Source organism: Labeo rohita, chromosome 11, assembly GCF_022985175.1.
Source record: "Labeo rohita strain BAU-BD-2019 chromosome 11, IGBB_LRoh.1.0, whole genome shotgun sequence".
NCBI lineage: Eukaryota > Metazoa > Chordata > Actinopteri > Cypriniformes > Cyprinidae > Labeo > Labeo rohita.
The window spans coordinates 21,924,386-21,938,647 of NC_066879.1; the positions used below are offsets into that span (position 1 = coordinate 21,924,386).

A 14,262-nucleotide genomic window follows, 5' to 3' on the forward strand; every position below is an offset into this window, starting at 1 on the left:
TTGACTATATGCAGAGAAACATTTTTTTTTACAAACAGCATGAAAATTATAAATAAAAACTTTAATGTTAATCTTGTAACAATATATCATTCTGTTTAACAGCAGTGTTACATAATAATCTGAAGGTTTTGCATTTATTTTTTTTTTTTCAACATAATATAATAGAATATTTAAATCAATTAAAGGATTTTCAATGCATTTATATGTGTTTTTTTTTAAATATTTTATATTTGAATTTTAGTTAAAGTTTTAGTTATTTTAATGTGTTTTTGTGTTTTCTATATGTGTCTATATCATTTTTTTTGTATTTTTTTTATTGTTAAGGTTTAGTTATTTTAAATCATCATGTTACATTTTTGCATTTATTATTTTTCATTATATTTTTATTTAATGCTTAGTTATAGGAAAATGTTTTTTATGGTTTTAATGTTATAGTTGACAAGCAGTATCCAATGACAATATATGCATCAGAACTTTTTACATAATATTTTTGCATTTGTTATCATAAATGACACCAGAACTTTCAATAATATTATAGTTTTATTAAATATTATAGTTTTGTTATATTAATATTTTGAGTTTTTATTTTTTAATTTTCATGTGAATTTTAGGTAAAGTTGTAGTCATTTTGCTGTGTTTTTGCCAATTTTGTAGTTTTTTATGTCTATATTATTTTGTTTTTATTGTTAAGTTTTAGTTATTTTAAATCATTAAATTTAACTAAATTAAAATGAGAAATGTTCCCTTGACAACTACCTGAAATAAAATAAATTTTATATATATTTTTATTTCAGTTATCGCTTATTTTATTTCAAGTTATATGAATTTTTTATTTTATTTATTTATTTATTTATTGGTTGTAGTATTTTAGTTAATAGAGAAACATTTACACATGAAAATAGCATGAAAATTAATAAATAAAACTTGTCGATCCAGTTCATCCTGTATAAAACAATATGCATCATTCTGTATAACAATAGTTTTACATAATAATTTAACGTTTTTGCTTTTATTATTTTAATTTTTTTTTTTTTTTTTTTTTACCAGCAGTATCCAATGAAACCAGAACTTTCAATACATCTGCGTGTCATTTTAGTATCACTGAGATAATATTATATTTTTGTTAAATATTATAGTTTTATTATATTAGTATTAGTATTTTTTTTTCATTTGAATTTTATGTAAAGTCATTTAGTTTTTTTTGTAAATTTTAGTTTATTATGTCTATATAATTTTTTTATTGTTAAGTTAATGTTAAGTTATTGTTACTAGCTGAAATTAAAATACATTTTATATAGATTTTTTTATTTCAGTTAACACTTATTTAATTTCAAGTTATAGGATTTTTTAAAATTAACTCTAATAATCCCAAGAAACACATTTTTACACATGAAAACAGCATGAAAATTAATAAATAAACACTTTTTTGTTAACCCTGTAACAACACAGAACAATATATGCATCATTCTGTATAACAACAATTTATTTACCAAGACTATCCAATGAAACCAGAACTTTTTTAAAGAAAAAAAAAAGAAAAACACCACATCAGTGCTTGAAATTCATTATATCTAGGCACCCCTTGACTTTCTCTTCATCTGTGAATTGATAATATCCATTTTCACCCCCTCCCTGCTTTAAAACAGCCATGTCTAAAGAGAAAGCTTCCTGTCTGGGGGGTGTGGTGCGAGGGCCTTGAAAAGACAGACAGACAGAGAGAGAGAGAGAGAGAGACCACAAAATGTAGACATCATCTGTTAATGGGAGGTGTTGGAATCCTTTTCATGTACTCCTGCAGACTCCCACAAATGCACGCTGGCTAATGACCTTTTTACGGCGGTCTGGAATCTTTATGACGACTCTCTGAATGGGATTCACAGCTTAAGACAGAAGAATGAGGAGGAGAAGAGGGGGGAGAGAGAGAAAGGTTGTCTGCTATCCAGATTCAAGTGGCTAGTAGTTTCAGAGCAGAAACACCAGTGTGACATTGAAAGGATTGTATCTCTTTTTCCAAGCAAAAAGGACTTGTTTTCCGGATTATTTAGGGGGATTTTTGGTTTCAACATCATCTGAAGTTTTTGCGCAATCCTTTGGATAAGCAAGTAAGAAAAAAAGCAGAAATGCATGCTTTTTTTATTGCATGTTTTCTAAAGAAACCTCTTTTAAAAGTACATTGTACTTCCAGTATGCCTTTATATTTCTAGTGTTTTTTATTTTATAAACATTTTATGGAAATATATTAATTAATATATATATCAATGGAGTATGTTTTACAAGAAAATACTATTTCAAAATTGCACATTAAATTTCTTGCCATTTCTTTGTAATTATTTGTGAATTTACCATTAATTTCTAGTAAAATTGTTTCATTTTTGTCAGTATATAGTTGCAACCTAACATTAAATATTGAAGGCTGTAGTATTATATTTGTTAATAACCTTTCACTTTTGCAAAAAAAAAAAAAAAAAGAGAGTTTTAAAAGTTATGTTGATGGAACTAAAATGGCTCTCTGTCTGTATTTGTTTGTAATTTGGCTTTGTTGAATGTCCCATTAAGAAGCATTAAGTGGACTAACAGAGGAATAAAAAGGAAGTTCCTCATCCTATTGTCAGCTTGCACAGGACGTCAGCTGCAGCCAATTTTCCCCAAACTGAGATGTGACTTATCACTTGCTGAGAGAGCCGAGGCTTTGATCAGCGAGCGCAGGGTCCCTCAGAAGCTGCAGTAACTTATTATATTGTCAAATAGAAGAAAAGCTTTTCTTAGTCGAGCGCTTTGATTTTTTTAGAGGTATTTGTGATTTAGTGATAATCTTTTTTTCTTTTTCTTTTTGGACAGTGCAATGTTGGTGAAATAAATTGCACTCAGATGCCAGTAGGGAGTATAATGTATAATCCCTGTCTTCCGTAATGCTGTAATATGGCTTCCGGGACGGGTTCATGAACTTATGAGCCAAAGCTGATCTCTCTTGTGATAAAACAGACAAAGAGACTGTTATTTACAAATATAAGTTTCACTCCTGGGATCAATAAGATTTTTAATGTTTTTTAAAGAAGTCTCTCATGCTTGTCACAGGTCCATTTATCTGATTAAAAATACAGAAAAAATAGTAATATTGTGAAATATTATTGTAATTTAAAATAGCAGATTTCTATTTGAATATACTGTAAAATAGAATTTATTTCTGTGATGCAAAGCTGAATTTTCAGCATCAGTACTCCAGTCTTCAGTGTCACATGATGCTTCAGAAATCATTCTAATATGCTGATTTATTATCAATATTTTTTTGAAAACTCTGATACTTTTTCAGGATTCTTTGATGAGCAAAAGGTTAAAAAGAAGCATTTATTCAAAATAGAGATCTTTTCTAACAAGTCTTCACTATCACTTTTTTTCAATTTAACACATTCTTGCTAAACAAAAGTATTAATTTCATTCAAAGAAAGACTCCAAACTTTGAACATCAGTGTATATTGTTAAAAATGATTTTTATTATAAATAAATGCTGTTCTTTTCAACATTTTATTCATCAAAGAATCCTGTAAAAAAGTATCACAGATTGTTTCCAACATTGATAATAAATCAGCATATTAGAATGATTTCTGAAGGATCATGTGCCACTGAAGACAGAAAATTCAGCTTTGCATCACAGGAATAAATTCTATTTTAAAGAATATTAAAATAGAAATCCACTATTTTAAATTGCAATAATATTTCACAATATCACTGTTTTTTTCTGTATTTTTAATCAAATAAATGCAGCCCTGATGAGCAGAAAAGACTAAAAATCATTAAAAATCCTGATCCCAAACGTTTGAATGTCATATTTTTTTTTTAAAGGTTTTTGAAAGAATTTTGAAATGTTTTGAATCTATGAATAGTTCGGTATTGTGTGTTTATATTTGTATTTTTACTATTGTTTAAAAGTTTGGGGTTATAAGTTATGTGAGGGTTTTTTATGTTTTTGGAAAGAGGTCTATTATGCTCACCAAGGCAGCATTTGTTTGATTAAAAATACAATAAAAACAGTAATATTGTGAAGTGTTATTACAACTTAAAATAATAAGTTTATATTTGAATATATTTCAAAATGTAATTTATTTCTATGAAGTTAAAGCTGAATTTTCAGCATCGTTACTCCAGTTTTCAGTGTCACATGATTCTTCCTTTCATGTATGGAAAATTCAAGAGAACAGTGTTTATTTAAAATTGAAACCTTTTGTAATATTATAAATGTCTTACTGCCATTTGTGATCAATTTGATGCATCTGTGCTGAATAAAAGTATTCATTTCTTTTAAAACAACAACAAAAAATCATATTGACCTCAAACGTTTGAAGGGTAATGTAGATTTAATGAAAAGATCAAATGGAATGCGATTGAACAAAATTCGTTCTTTCTTTCTCTCTGTTTTTTTTCTGTCTTTCTGCTTTCTTTCTTTCCTTCTTTCTGTTTTTCTTTCCTTCTTTCTGTTTTTCTTTCTTTCTTTCTTTCTTTTTGCTTTCTTTCTTTCTGTCTTTTTCTGTCTTTCTTTTTGCTTTCTTTTTCTTTCTTTCCTTCTTTCTTTCTGTCTTTTTCTCTTTCTTTCTCTTTCTTTCCTTCTTTTTTCTTTCTGTCTTTCTTTTTCTCTTTCCTTCTTTCTTTCTTTTTCTTTCTTTCTGTCTTTCTTTTTGCTTTCTTTCCTTCTTTCTGTCTCTTTTTTGTCTTTCTTTCTGACTGTCTTTCTTTTTCTTTCTGTCTGTCTTTTTCTTTTTGCTTTCTTTCTATCTTTCTTTATGCTTTTTCTTTTTTCTTTTCTTCTTTGTCTGCCTTTTTCTGTCTTTCTTTCTTTTTGCTTTCTTTCTTTTTTCTTTACTTCTTTCTTTCTGTCTGTCTTTTTCTGCCTTTCTTTTTGCTTTCTTTCTCTCTATCTTTCTTTCTGCTTTCTTTCTTTCTGTTTTTTTTCTCTTTCTTTTTGCTTTCTCTTTCTTTCTTTTTTCTGTCTTTCTGCTTTTTCTTTTTCTCTTTCTTTCTGTCTGTCTTTTTCTCTTTCTTTTTCTTTCTTTCCTTCTTTCTGTCTTTCTTTTTCTTTCCTTCTTTCTATCTTTCTTTATGCTTTTTCTTTCTTTTTTCTTTCCTTCTTTCTGTCTGCCTTTTTCTGTCTTTCTTTCTTTTTGCTTTCTCTCTTTTTTCTTTACTTTCTTTCTGTCTGTCTTTTTCTGCCTTTCTTTTTGCTTTCTTTCTCTCTATCTTTCTTTCTGTCTTTTTCTCTTTCTTTATTTTTTTCTGTCTTTCTGCTCTCTTTCTTTTTCTGTCTTTCTTTCTTTCCTTCTTTCTGTCTTTCTTTTTCTTTCCTTCTTTTTGCTTTCTGTCTCTTTTTCTGTCTTTCTTTTTGCTTTCTTTCTTTCCTTCTTTCTTTCTGTCTTTTTCTTTTGCTTTCTTTCTTTCTTTTTTCTTTCCTTTTTTCTTTCTGTCTTTCTCTTTCCTTCTTTCTTTCTTTCTGTTTGCTTTCTTTCTATCTTTCTTAATGCTTTTTCTTTCTTTTTTCTTTCCTTCTTTCTGTGTTTCTTTTTGCTTTCTTTCTCTCTCTCTCTCTCTCTTTCTTTCTTTCAGTTGGCTGTTTAAGAGCTGTGCTGGCTGTCCAGTTTCTGTCCACTTCATGTGGTGCTCCAGGTCACCATGGGAAAAACCCACCAGAAAGGTTTTTGTTAGTCTTTTTTTGTTTTTAATAATTAAGTAACTTCTTTGTTTTAATCTCAGATTTTTTTAATTGACTGTTTTTATTTGCAGACAAAAAATGTAATAAGGAGAAATCAGGGAGGAATCATGAGGATTCACGCCCTTCACAGAAGTTCACCGGTACTGCCTCTCTTTTCTTTCTTTATTAACCCATAAAGAAACAAATACAAGTAGTGTGAACTTTATCTCATAAATTTCACTCTCTTGCTCATTCCTCAGAGCCGTTCAGCTGGGAAATGTACTTGAGAGAGACTTCATCCTGTCCTGCTTCTCCCAGCTGTTTCAGACAGGTAGGAGCTCTTCAGTCTTTAATGATGCTGCATTTCTGCCAAAATAAACGCTCATCTACGGTTGGTTGATTTAATTAGTTTCAGACCCATATATTTGTTATTCTTTAACTTCTTACAAGATTAATAAGTGTGGTTATGGAATGAGATTAACTGCTGTAAGTGTTGTCTTTAGTGATTTTTAAGTTTATATTAATACAAAAGTTTTTTTTTTGACAGTACGATTTTTAATGTTTTTTAAAGAAGTCTCTCCTGCTCACCAAGTCTGCGTTTATTTGATCCAAAGTGCAGCAAAATGTAGAAATATTTTTACTATTTAAAATAACAGTTGGAATGTATTTTAAAATGTAATTTATTATAAAGCTAATTTTTTTGTATCTTTTTGTTTTCTCTCTCCCTCTCCAGTCCAGAGTCCCTCCCAGTAATGATTTTAAAGTGGGAATGAAAGTAGAGGCCTGTGACCCGAGGAATTCCACCTCAATGTGTATCGCCACAGTAATGGGGTTACTGGGCGTGCGTCTGCGGCTCAGACTGGATGGCAGTGACAGCACCAATGACTTCTGGCGACTGGTCGACTCCTCTGACATTCAACCTATCGGCACGTGTGAGAAGACCGGAGACATGTTGCAGCCGCCACTTGGTAATGTATTTGTTTCCCTTAAATACAGCATAATAATAATATTCAAAGTGAAATTACATTTCCTGTTTAACACTTATTTCTCATCATTAGGGTTCAGAATGAATGCCTCTTCATGGCCCATGTTCCTATTAAAAACATTAAGTGGGGCAGAGATAGCTCCAGCTTCAGCCTTTAAAAAGGTAATTGCTTCAATTTACGAAGCATGTTAACAAGCTTTTCATAGATTCATGAATAAAGCTTTGAAATAAATGCAAAGTGGTGGGTTTGTTGCAAAACAAATTCAGACAGGAAAAAAATACTGCAACAAACACTTTTTTTTCCCCAAATGTTTAGATTTTAGCATACATTACCAGTCAGAAGTGTGGAATAATTAATATTTAAAAAATATGTTTCTGAAAGAAGTCTCTTTTGCTTACCAAAGCTACATTTATTCGATCAAAAATATTGCAAAATATTATTACAATTTAAAATAACTGTAATAAATATTTTCTATTATAATATATTTTAAAATGCAATTTATTCCTGTGATGCAGAGCTGAATTTTCAGCATCATTACTTGAGTCTTCAGTGTCACATGATCCTTCAGAAAACATCTAATATGCTGATTTGTGACCCTGGACCACAAAACCAGTCATAAGTGTAAATTTCTACAAATTTCTAAAATGTATAAATAAATAACTAAGCTTTCCATTGATGTATGGTTTGTTAGGATAGGACAATATTTAGCCGAGATACAACTATTTGAAAATCTGGAATCTGATGGTGCAAAAAAATCCAAATATTGAGAAAATCGGCTTTAAAGTTGCCAAAATGAAGTTTATAGCAATGCATATTACTAATCAAAAAATTACAAAATATCTTCATGGAACATGATCTTTAATTAATATCCTAATGATTTTTGGCATAAAAGAAAAAACGATACATTTGACCCATGCAATGTATTGTTGGCTATTGCTACAAATATAACCGTGCAATATAAGACTGGTTTTGTGGTCCAGGGTCGCATTTGGGTCAGTGCCTATACCTGTGTTGTTAGCGAACTGACATAAAGCGCTTCCGGCCAACCTGGGTTCGAATCCCGAATTTGCCAAAAAAGGCCAAAAAAACAAAATAAAATAATAATAATAATATGCTCAATTGTTAATAATGGTTCTTATTATTATTGGTGTTAAAAAACATTTTTTTAAATATTTTTTATTAATTTTTTTATTGGAATATTTAACAAACAGCATTTATTTATATTTTGTGGAATCAAAATTAATTTGTTACATACCTTATTTAAAAAATATAACTTGTACATGGATGCTCTGTTTCCTGTGAACGCCTCAGGAGCCGCCCAGACCTACTCAGAACTACTTTAAACCTGGTATGAAATTGGAAGCGGTGGACCGAAAGAATCCCTACCTCATCTGTCCCGCTACCATCGGAGAGGTGAGAGGGGACAAGATATTCATCACGTTTGATGGCTGGAGAGGAGCGTTCGATTACTGGTGTCAGTATGACTCCAGGGACATCTTCCCCGTGGGCTGGTGTCAACTGACCAACCACAGTCTACAACCGCCTGGCAACTGCTGTGAGTACAGTCTATGGCCACTAGGCGTCACTACAGTTTTGTTTTTTTCCTCAGTGCATATAGCGAAAACTTTTTGGGAACATTCACATGATCGATCATGAGAGATGAGGAGAAACGATCTTTTGACTCTCTATAATGAGCACAAGTCAAATTTATATAGGTTTGTACTCAAATATTTTGTGTTTTCAAGTCAAAGTGAACATTGACTTTGTCTTTAACTGGTCCAATTGCCACAATTCACAGTTTTATGCTTATTTGAACGCTTTCCAACAATTACTGTATGATTTTGAGATCCATCTTTTCACACTGAGGACAACTGAGGGACTCATATGCAACTATTACAGAAGGTTCAAATGCTCACTGATGCTCCAGAAGGAAACACGATGCATTAGAAGCCGGGGGTGAAAACTTTTTGAATTTAAAGATCAGGGTGAATTTAACTTATTTTGTCTTCTGGGAAACATGTAAGTACCTTCTGTAGCTTCTGAAGGGCAGTACTAAATGAAAAAAATAAGGTATTTAGGCAAAATAAAAAAAAAGGTACACATCCTCATTCTGTTCAAAAGTTTACACCCCTGACTCTTAATGCCCTGTTTTCCGTCTGGAGCATCAGTGAGTGTTTGAATCTTCTGTAATAGTTGCGTAGGAGTCCCTCAGTTGTCCGTAGTGTGAAAAGATGAATCTCAAAATCATACAGTCATTGTGTTTTTTTTTTTTTTTTTTTTTGGAACCCCTTCTGTGTTTGTATTTGAACCCTTTCCAGCACAGCTGTGGATTATTCAGGTCACAACAAAGTATTAAGAATCAGCTATTACTTTGTCTTGTCGACTATATGTAAACGTCTTTTATGTGAAATATCTTATTCAGGTCCCTCTTATTTTTGTAAGATAATTAACATTTTTCAGATTCTGCAAGGTGTAAACTTTTGACTTAAACTGTCAGTAACAGTCCTAAATCTGACATCATTTGTACTCTAGAAATGAATTAATACTTAATTGTTCTTTGTTCTAAATTAAAATATGAAGAGTTCAGATGCAAAACCAGCTAAATCCATCTGACGTATTTCTTTAAAAGCACTTCTGATTGGGCTGAGGCTGGAATTTAGCGAGTTTAAAGTAAAAGCATTTGATGGACGTATAATATGTGTCAGGAGCATTCACTCAGTATCATTATCTCATTTTTTTGACCGAGATGACTTTTAGCTGGTTTTGCATCTGAACTTTTCATATATGTCTTTTTTATGTGAGCAACAAGTAGTCTCACTGCAGACAACTAATTCTTCTTGGCAGCAACACTGACTTAACATGCACACTTTGCAGGACTACATATCATTTGCTGTTGTGCCGTAAATCTTGGATGTGATGGTTTATCGCTGTCTGTCGGTGCTGTTCAAATGTTTAACCCCTGCTTAAGCCGTTTGTGTGGCTCTGGCAGAATAATTGATGTGAAGTGAATGAAACGGAGTTTTTGATGAATGGTGGTAGTTACGTGTGTCCTATCAGTTCTTCCTCCTCAGTATTTTCAAGGCATGTTTACTGCTCTCTTCCTGCTTTTACCAGAACGGACATGACCAGACAGAAAGGATATTGGGTGTTGGGAGATGTTTCCCATTTGTCCTAGTCACACACCATGCAGGGCCTTTAAGTATGAAGTGTCTATGAGTTCAATTAGCAGTTAATTTTGTGATTTTTACTGTGGTTATATGATTTAGATGAGGAGGAATTTTCTTTTTGCCACATCTTGTTCAAAAGCTTGTTTCACATACACTGCTGTTTAAAAGTTTGGGATTAGTAAGATTTTTGTAAATAAGTCTCTTATGCTCATCAAAGTTCCATTTATTTAATCAAAATACAGAAAGAAAATACTATTATGAAATATTATTGCAGTTTAAAATAGCAGTTTTCTATTTTAATAAACTTTAAAATATAATTTATTTCTGTGATGCAAAGCTGAATTTTCATCAGTTATTACTATAGTCTTTAGTGTCACATCAGAAATCACATCAGGTCCTTTAGTAGTCATTTTAATATGCTGATTTATTGATTTATTTTTGGCAACCAGTGATATTCTTTCAGGATTCTTTGAATAAAAAGAACAGCATTTATTTAAAATAGAAATCTTTCAAACAATATGTCTTAACTATCACTTTTTATCAATTTAACACATCCTTGCTGAATAAAAGTAATTTCTCGTTCAAACAAAGAAAGAAAGAAAAAAAATTGACTGACCCCAAACTTTGACCAGTATATTGTTACAAAATATTTTTATTTAAAACAAATTTTTAATGTTTTATTCATCAAAGAATCCTGAAAAAAGTATCATAGGTTCCAAACCAATATTAAGCAGCACAACTGTTTCCAACATTAATAATAACTCAACATATTAGAATGATTTCCGAACAATCGTGTGACACTGAAGACTGGAGTAATGATGATGAAAATTCAGCTTTGCATCAAAGAAATAAATTCTGTTTTAAACTATATTAAAATAGAAAAACACAATGTTAAATTGCAATAACATTTCACAATATTACTGTTTTTCTGTATTTTTAATCAAATAATGTAGCCCTGATGAGCAGAAAAGTTTTTAAAAAACGTTAAAAATCTTATTGATCCCAAACTTTTGAATGGCAGTGTACATGCTGATGCACTAGATTTTTTTTTGATTCAGCATTCATCTAGTTTATGACATTCAGATGTTTACTTATTAATTTGTTTGTTTGTTTGAAAGACTTTTTGGAATATTTCTCTATGCAGTTACTGAAATAAATAAATGGATCTTTGAGACACAGAATTCAGGACACAACAAGGATTACATTTTCTCCCAACCATCAGAGTTGGCGTTTCATTCGGAATCATTGTAAATTATTTACAGCCTATTCACAATTCACTGCCACAGTTTTACTGAAAACACTTGGATCAATCCATGACTCAGCAATAGTTTATAGTTTGAATGGTTTCAGGAGGTTTATCAAACAAAAGACCCTTGTGCTTTCAAATTGCTCATCTTTGACTGCACCAAAAATTCTGAATTGATTTATACTCCAAAAAATAGTAGACATTTTTCCTTGAAATGAAAAGAACAGTCATATGTGACCCTGGACCACAAAACCAGTCATGAGTTGCACTTGTATATTGCATGTGTCAAAATGATTGATTTTTGTTTTATACCAAAAATCATTAGGATATTAAGTAAAGATCATGTTCCATGAAGATATTGTGTAAATTTCCTACTGTAAATATATAAAAACTTAATTTTCAATAGTAATATGCATTGCTAAGAAATTCATTTGGACAACTTTACAGGCGATTTTCTCAATATTTAGATTTTTGCACCCTCAGATTCCAGATTTTTAAATAGTTGTAGCTCATCCAAATATTGTCCTATCCTAACAAACCATACATCAATGGAAAGCTTATTCATTCAGGTTTCAGATATTGTATACATATAATTAAAGAAAACTGATCGGTTTTATGGTCCAAGGTAACCTATATTCTTTTTAAAGTACTTAATGCAGTTATTTTGGGTAATAAATTTTATATATGAATATGAAAAAGCAAACAGTTCAGGTAAATTCTCATGTATTTTAGTGAGCATTAAATGGAGGCAGGAGAGCAGGAACTGTGCATTTATCCTTTCCTTTGTGTGTGATTTGTACTCATTTGCCTTGCATAGTAGTTTTAACTGATCATTAGAGAGTACCACCTTTCTAATGAGTGCTGAAAAAAATGTCGGTGGGTGTTTGAGGGATGTCTTTTTTTCAGTATTTCTAGCTGGCGCAGAGCACATTGTGTATGTGCACATGTGCATGTATTAATAATGTAGTAAAGAACAACAGTAATAAGTGCTTAGGACAATGGAAAGACAAGCTCTGGATGCGAGACAAAGGACGAATGTGGTTGCAGTTACAGATAAATTAGACTTTTTCTCTTTAATTAAAATATGGTTTAGATTAGATTTCCTGTAATCTGAGGAGATTTCAGGATATCTGGTGTTTTGCTGGTTTGTTTTAGAATGTCTTCTGAGAGTTTACTTTGATTCAGGTCATTGATTTTAATTATGTTTCTGATGTACGAAAGAGCTCAAAGATGTTTCAGAGAAAATTATTTGTCTTTTTTTTCTGCCTATCTCAGATACAATATTTTCCCACTGAGTTAGGCATTTTTAATTTTCTTTGGATTGAACTGTTAATTTATAAAGCAACAAACAGTCTGCCACTAATGTGCAAATAATAAGAATTTAATCATTTTTTCATTTCCATCATTTTTACCTTAATTTATTGTTATGATTTCAAATATATTGTTTCCTCCATAATGGATTTGATAATAAAATGCTTTTGTTTAGTTTAAAACAATCCATTATGTGGTATGCTTCGCCTAATATGCATTTGAAGTTATTTTTAGAGCTGTTTATTACCACTAGTTATGCTTATTAGTTACATATTCACCTCTGCTCCCATTCTCACACCTAAAGTGAGAACAACAGGGCAAGTTTTCTTAATAAGTGTTGGTGCTTTCACACATCTCGCACACTAGGGTGGCTTTAATGCGTTTAAAATAAATGTGTGAGACAAAGCAGACAAATCCAATTTGGCTGTAGACTGTTTGTGTATTTGTAATAATCTCCGCTATACATTTGCTTCATTTTACGGGACGCATCAAAGGCTTGAGTAGGGTTTGTTTGGCTTTAGCAGGGAATTCTGTATGGGGTTTGGGATTACGATTGGTACCAGATTGAGGTGTTGGTATGAGACTATACCCGCCGGGTGTGTAAGAAAGCATATAAATACCTCCAGCAGGAGCGTCATTCATGCCTCTCTGGACCCGTTTGCTTCAAACCGGGAACTCTGAATCTGATCTCCATTAACCTTTTACCCCCTTCAGCCCTAAAAGCCTGGGAGGAGCTTTGAAATGGCAGGAGACTGATGATTATGGGGTGCTGAATGTAAAATGTGAAACTTTGTCAGAGTTAATAACAACTACCCTGTTTTGCCAGATTTATATAAATAACAATTTAAAAAAAAGTGTTTTGTCATGCAATGTGTTCCGATGTCTTGTTTTTTTTAATCAGTGTTTTGCACTGTAAAAAAAAGATTATTTACTTATTATTTTTTAGAGATTTTAGAGAAAACTTAACTTAATAATAATACTAATAATTTAATAATTTATACACTACTAGACAACAGTAAGTTTTTGAACAGTAAGATTTTGAATGTTTTTTTAAAGAATTCTCTCGCAATGATTTAAGCAAAATACAGCAAAAGCAGTAATGATGTGAAATATTTTGTTGTTTAAAATAAATGCTTTCTATTTCAACATATTTTAAAATGTATTTTATTCCTGTGATGAAAGCTAAATTTTAAGCATCATTACTCCAGTCTTCAGTGTCACATGATCCTTCAGAAATCATTCTAATATGTTGATTTGCCTTTCAATAAACATTATTTTTTTTATAATTATTATTAATAACAATATTTAAAACAGAGTACATTTATTTTTCAGGATTAGAGATCCTGAAATGCTGAAAGATCAGCATTTACCTGAAATAAAAAGCTTTTGTAACATTATACACAATACCATTCAAAAGCTTGGACTATTTTTTTTTTTTTTCTCGGTAAAGAAATTATAGAAATTAATACCTTTATTTAGCAAGGATGCTTTAAATTGGTCAGAAGTGATGATAAAGATGTTTATAATGTTACAAAAAAATTCTATTTCGGATAAATGTTGCAAACCTGAAAAAATTCTACTCCGCTTTTTTAAAAAAAAAATTTTTAACATAGTAATAATAATAATAAATATTTTTTGAGCAGCAAATCAGAAAATTAGAATGAATTCTGAAGGATAATGTGACTCGAGTAATGATACTAAAAATTCAGGTTTGAAATGACAGAAATAAATAATGTTTTAAAATATATTCAAATAAAAAAACTGTTATTTTAAATAGTAAAAATATTTCAATATTTTACTGTTTTTGCTGTACTTAGTATCAAATAAATGCAGGCTTGGTGAACAGAAGAGACTTCTTTTAAAACAAAGCAAAAC

The 14,262-nt window shown here is 30.9% G+C and overlaps 1 protein-coding gene across 2 annotated transcripts in view; it reads left to right on the top strand.

The window, feature by feature from the left end:
• Positions 1–14,262, top strand: part of scml2 (Scm polycomb group protein like 2) — a 31,548-nt gene that overhangs the window by 919 nt on the left and 16,367 nt on the right. For both annotated transcript variants that reach the window (XM_051122079.1, XM_051122080.1), the window contains exons 2-7: positions 5,593–5,680; positions 5,770–5,838; positions 5,938–6,008; positions 6,411–6,645; positions 6,736–6,824; positions 7,975–8,218. In XM_051122079.1, coding sequence (XP_050978036.1) covers positions 5,659–5,680; positions 5,770–5,838; positions 5,938–6,008; positions 6,411–6,645; positions 6,736–6,824; positions 7,975–8,218 — 730 coding nt within the window. In that variant the 5' untranslated portion in view covers positions 5,593–5,658. The remainder of the gene's footprint in view (positions 1–5,592; positions 5,681–5,769; positions 5,839–5,937; positions 6,009–6,410; positions 6,646–6,735; positions 6,825–7,974; positions 8,219–14,262) is intronic.